Below are 5,901 nucleotides of genomic sequence, written 5' to 3'. Positions count from 1 at the left end.
ATGGAACAGTAAATAAAATCCCTTCAAATGGAAACAGGGATGACAATGACAACAGCCAAAAAAAAGGTCCACTAGAATGAGAAATGTACATGGCCCGCCCACCAAAATAGACTTGCTCAGAGTATGTCGATTAGGGTTTGACAGGCTACAAGTTTTATTTTGCACCTAATTATTTATGGGGCAGCACGCGACCGATTAGGCACGTTTTTGCCTTTGAGACCAGAAAATCCACGTAGTGACAACGTAGAAAACTGTAAATTATTTTATTAGGTAAGAAAACCGATACAAATATCAAACACGTAATATCACAATATCATATGCATGTGGACGACTATTTGGCGTCCTAATGAGTTGAGGACTTTCTCACCCTTACACACTATGGATTCTAAGCAGAAGAAACTTCAGTTTACCGGATCAACAACTAAAGAAAGATAGTAGCTATATATGGTTCAAGCATCATAACATTGAACACTACATCTGTCGACGGAAGAATCATCCTGGAGAGGCGATATCGATTCTTCACCGCCCAGATCTTCAATTCTAGTAACTTGTGGGGCAGAAAGTAATGATATAATTGGCACCTGAACAAGTGTAAAGACTAGAGGGATCATCGAAAGCATAGGTATAGGCGTAAGGACAAGCTTTCTTAAACTCCTTGGAATACTTACTGGGTGAGCACGTCTGTGGGTTAGCGTGCTCGCCCGTGCAACAATATTCGGGCGTCCCAAATGCAAGACAAGCGCTCTTACACGCAGTCACCTGCCCCTCGTTTTTAATACTGAGCTCGGCGGGGCAGCTGGCCCTCAGATCGCTTACACACCCTGCCGTTTTGCACACGCCCGTGCCTCCCACGGGGGTGACGGTGAGCGGAAGGTTGTAACCGTCCACCAGGCTGACGTCATAGAAATCCTTGTCGCCCAGAGTTAACTCCGCCAGAGTTGCAGGAGGAACCCCGCTCGCATGGTCGCACTTCAAAGTGTTGGCGCAGTCGCCAGTGATGCACGATCCTTTACCTGGTGCAAGAGTTCAAAATATTTGTTTTTGATTAGATAAGCCGAAAACAAGGGTCCCAATCTTCAACCTGATAAAAACATGAAAGAGAAAGAGGATTTTGAACGATTTAAAATTTGCTCTTGTTTAATGGTCTATTGTCTACATCACGGAGAAATAAAAAATTGAATTCACAATTTTGAGTTAGTAATCGAGATTGAATGGACTAACACCAGAAATCAAATTTTTAAATAGAATGTTCATGTACTACCTGTGTCATCGAATTTACAGTCCGTTCGCCCCCATATGCGGCCGGACCACCCGGCAGAAGTGGTGAAGGGCACGGACTTCCCGGGGGGTAGAGCAAAGCCTCCGTCGCCCAACACAGTGCCTCCATTGCCAGATAAGGTTCCGGGCCAAACGGTGTATGCGCAATTATTGACGATCGTGAACACTGTTGCGCCTGCTCCATATGTTCCTGCACATCACCCATTCGAATTAGATTCGACCCATTTAATGAATAATAACCTCACTTAAAGCTAATTCACCATAATCAGATTCGACCCACTCGATGATTTATAATCTTTCTTAAAATTTGATCAACATATTCGACCTGCTCTATGAAAGAATTCAAGAAAGGGGGAGTTTTTATCTCTTACCAAATAAAATCATCAATGCCAATGCCCACGCCATCGAGAAATAGTGCTTCGATGAAAGAATGTTTTGTGGTGGTGTGGAGAAAGATGTCTGTCTAACGTTGTTTATATAGCAAGTTGAGTTACATCATGAACATATCGGATCGGATGTAACAGTAGTGTGAAGCCAAAATGCACAGAAGGCGAAGGAAGCTTATGCAATTCACGTGAATGCTGATGAAAAGGAGAGCGATGAAAGATCTATTGAGAAGAAAGAAGGCTGTTCCTGTTGACGAGACATCCCCCATGGGATGCTTAGTGTTAGAGAGCTTTGTGACAGGAATGATAGCTGGCAGATTCCATTCTCTACAAAACAGGGAATCAACAGAGGATTGTAGGGGCGAGTTTGGCTTTTGAGAGAAAAGAAATACCATAAGTGTCAAAATGACGAACTATAGAAATACGTATGAAGGATTTGATATTAGACTTGGTGTGGAGCCGTCTCCCCAATGGGGTGTTGTCCGAGGGAGAATTATGTTGATTATTCACAGAAATGAGGCTCATTATTCACCAGGTTGTGTGTGAATCGAATTGAACTCGAACTTCACGGGGAAAGATTCTTTACATCGAGAAAAAAAAGATGGGCCAGCGCACTTTTGACTTCTTGTCTATATGTACTGCCTCGCTTTTCACTGGAAATGAAAGAATACGAATGTAAGCACATAGGTTTATAACAAAGCCGGATAATAAATATCTCAATTAAATATAGTCACGCAATTGATAATGATGAAAGTAATTTAGATAAAAGATTTGAGTTTTTGATGTGCACTTAATTCTAATGAATTCAAAATCAATAATATAAATATCTTTTATAGTGAAGAGAAAGGAGATTGATTTGATTAAATAGGTTATAAGTATTTAGAATATAAGACGACAAATAATCAATAAATATAAGGGTCTATGTTGTTTAAAATCTATTCATTATTATTATGCATGAGTTGGATGTCAGACTATACATACATAGTACTCATGTGGCTTGTACAAAGACAAATTACTCCTACTCATGTGGCAAATGCCAATTGAATGAGGGAGCACCTGAAGGACTACCATTTTCATAAGGAAATAATTTCCTATGATTGCCAACTATGTTTGTACGTGGGATAGTTGTAGTACTGACTTCATCACTCACTTCACAAGAAAGGAGAGTACTTGATAGTGAATGATTGTGATGACATGTGATGTTGTGGTTGGAATGTGAAAGTGGTCTCTAGAAAACCACTAAAGAGGTGTTGTTCTAACAATTCTTGTGCAGGTAAGTGTGTTGTTAGCATGATGTTACGAGTCCTATTCTACTATATATCAGCTTGAGATAGTATTGGTAAAAGAGGGTGCACGGCTTGAAAGTCATCCCACATGTATGGGAAGGTAATAATTGTCTTTGGAAAAATTCCATATATTGTAATGACTTTCCAAAATGAAGGAATTTTTGTATTTCAAAAAATAGTGTATGATCTCTTTGGATATTTTCCCCTTGAAGTGGTGTTGCAAGAATAATTAAAGTCTTTTATTTGTCTCATTTCTACATATTTATATGCGTTAAACTTAATTTATCTTGCAAGTTCATTATAAGTGGTATTAGGGATCTTTCTAGGGTCATGATGCAAAGAATCTTCTACGTGGAGGAGAAAATTTTCTAATTATGTTTTCCCTCCAATTTATGTTAGTCTCTACTAGCTCTTTATGACTATCATTTTTTGGGATATGCCTGACATCTTCTGAATTGTGCAGACCCCGTAGAATTAAATTAAGAATTTTGATTAAGTCTACTGCTTCAGGCAGAGAAGACCAGGGTGAGGGAGTGTAGTTTTAATGAAAAGATTTTTTTTGGTTGTTTTGAGAGGGAGGTTGTTGTAGCTTTCATAGGAGAAAATTTTGGGAGTTTTAGGAGGTGGGTTGCTGGGTTTTGGGGGTGAGATTCCAGTTGAAGAATAGAGGGTTGGAATTATTGTTCTGGTGTGAGAAGATTAATTATTGGACTGTAGGAGTAGCTTAAGTGTGGGATTTGAAATAAGGATTTTGAGCAACCATTATATGCTGGTAAAATACCATTGTTGCAGGTCCGTGAGAGACCAAATTAGATGGAAAAGTTGTAAAGTGAAGCCAATAGGCTCACTATTTTGTAATGCAAATTTGTTTGAGTTTCAATAAGAATTTATGGAGTATATGCATTAGTTTGCGATTTATGTTTAGTTATTTTCCTACTATACATTCCAGATTTCCATGTGTGTTGAGTGCTAATTGTGGAAGGTTTGTGTGGGTTGTCAATCCCTCTACATCAGTGGTATCAGAGCTAGAAGATCTTGAGTGTGCAGGAAGATTTGCTGGAGGGAGGCAACTTGCACTAGGGTCGGCTTTGTGGGTGTTGGGAAAATGAATGCAATTCCCACGTGGTTAGGGTAGATTTGGAGTTAGAGACAGGGGAAGAGGTGATAATTTTGTTCGTGATGATCATTTCAGAGTCTTGAGAAGGCAGGTTGAAACCTTACAAGATGAGATAAGAAGAGGGTTTGCAAGGATAAGAGACCCGGGTAGTGATGAAGATGAAAGCACTGAAAATGCAAGTCAAGCTAGGAGTCAAGGAGGTGTTGGAGTAGCAGCAATAGCCCATGGTCCTTTGACCTAAATGCATTATCAAAGATTCGGAAAAGGCCAAAAATGGATGTACCTACCTTCAATGGAAGCTTAAACCCAGAAGAATTGATTGAATGGTTGAATGAAATGGATGAGTATTTTGAATTTGAGGAGATAGAAGACCCAGACAAAGTGAAGTTTTCTAAGACAAGATTGAAAGGTCATGCTTCAATATGGTGGAGAGAGACGCAATTGGAAAGAGGAAGAAGAGGAAACGATAAAATCACTAAATAGGATAAAATGGTAGAGAAATTAAAAAGACAATTTATTCCTGTAGATTATGAATTAGACTTGCTCAAAAAGATGCAAGGATTGAAGTTCAAGGGAGTAGGAGTGTGAAAGAGTGCACTGAGGAATTCCAAAAAATTCTTATAAGGACTAGACATTCAAAGGTGACGAAAGAGAATATTGCAGGGTACATTAATGGATTAAGGTCAAGTATTCAAGAGGAAATGGCAATGGTTAGAGTTGTAACAATGGAGGATGTTTGTCAAGCAACATTAAAGGTTGAAGAAAGATTAAACAAGAGGTTTGAAAATAAGCGAAAAGGAAGAGGACATGGAGGTAAGGTAGGAGGAAGAACCTACAAGAATGAAGAGAATCAGCAAAAAGGATTAAAAAGTGAAGAGGGCAACAATAGGACAACAAGGAATGATGAGGGACAAAGTTCAAGAGACCAAAATTTCAGAGGTAGAGGTAGAGGTTGTGGTTATGGAGGAGGTCCATTCAAAGGAACATGTTTCAAATATGGAGAAGAAGGGCATCGATCCTATGAGTGTCCACAAGTAGAGGAGAAACCAAGGAGGAAACAAGAGTATCAAGGAAGGGCATCGAATGTCAATGAAGAGGAAGAGGCACCTTCCTCACAATCAGAAGATGTAGAAGATGGGGAAACCTTGATGACAAGAACACTTCTTAATGATAACAATGAGCCTATGCAAAGGAAAAAGTTGTTCAAAACAAGGTGTAAGTGTGAAGGGAATGTATGTAACATCATTGTGGGCAACGGAAGCACGAACAATCTTGTGTTTGAGGACATGGTAAAGAAGTTAAAACTTGAAAGGATGTAACATCCTAACCCATACTAGATAGATTGGGTTCAAGACACTCAAAAGTTGCTTGTGAATGAGCAGGATAATGTGAAGTTCAAGGTTTGAAACTATAGTGATGAAATCCTATGTGATATCATCCACATGGATGCTTGTCATATTTTGCTTGGAAGACCACGACAATATGACAAAAACGTCATACATGATGGGTGTGCCAACACCTTATACAATTGTGAAAGATGGAGTGAAGCATAAGCTAAAACTTTTGAAGGAGGAAAATGTTCAAGTATGTGGTAATGCTAGAGTTTGTTTAGTTGATGCTAAAAAATTTCTTGATGGTATGAAGCATGCAAAGTTTTGTTTTGGCTATTATTTATAAAACTAACAAAGATGTGGATGAATATTTTCCCTTTAAAAGTTGTTGATTTTTTGTAGGGGTTCCAGGACGTAGTGTCTGACAATGCATTGGAGGGACTCCCACCATTTAGAAAAATTAGCCATCAAATAGACTTAGTTCCAGGAGCTAGTTTGCCAAA

At 39.1% G+C, this 5,901-nt stretch overlaps 1 protein-coding gene across 1 annotated transcript; it reads right to left on the bottom strand.

The window, feature by feature from the left end:
- Positions 1-244: 244 nt before the first annotated feature.
- Positions 245-1,806, bottom strand: LOC131060719 (pathogenesis-related thaumatin-like protein 3.5). The gene is made up of 3 exons (XM_057994053.2): positions 1,650-1,806; positions 1,262-1,468; positions 245-1,013 (listed from the first exon to the last, which is right to left on the bottom strand). Exons 1-3 carry the CDS (start codon positions 1,681-1,683, stop codon positions 541-543), a joined length of 714 nt encoding a protein of 237 aa, XP_057850036.2. The 5' UTR covers positions 1,684-1,806; the 3' UTR covers positions 245-540.
- Between the last annotated feature and the right edge of the window lie 4,095 nt (positions 1,807-5,901).

Source organism: Cryptomeria japonica, chromosome 10 (genome assembly GCF_030272615.1).
Source record: "Cryptomeria japonica chromosome 10, Sugi_1.0, whole genome shotgun sequence".
NCBI classification, from domain to species: domain Eukaryota; kingdom Viridiplantae; phylum Streptophyta; class Pinopsida; order Cupressales; family Cupressaceae; genus Cryptomeria; species Cryptomeria japonica.
Note: the sequence above shows the minus strand (reverse complement) of the source record. Positions and strands in the feature narration are given on the sequence as shown.

Bases quoted from the DNA above. Each gene is read 5' to 3' on its own strand.
- LOC131060719 (XM_057994053.2), bottom strand. From the start codon at position 1,683: ATGGCGTGGGCATTGGCATTGATGATTTTATTTG. The intron at 1,469-1,649 runs GTAAGAGATAAA...GGTGATGTGCAG, and splicing joins GGCATTGATGATTTTATTTG to GAACATATGGAGCAGGCGCA. The intron at 1,014-1,261 runs GTAGTACATGAA...CTCTTGCACCAG, and splicing joins CTGTAAATTCGATGACACAG to GTAAAGGATCGTGCATCACT.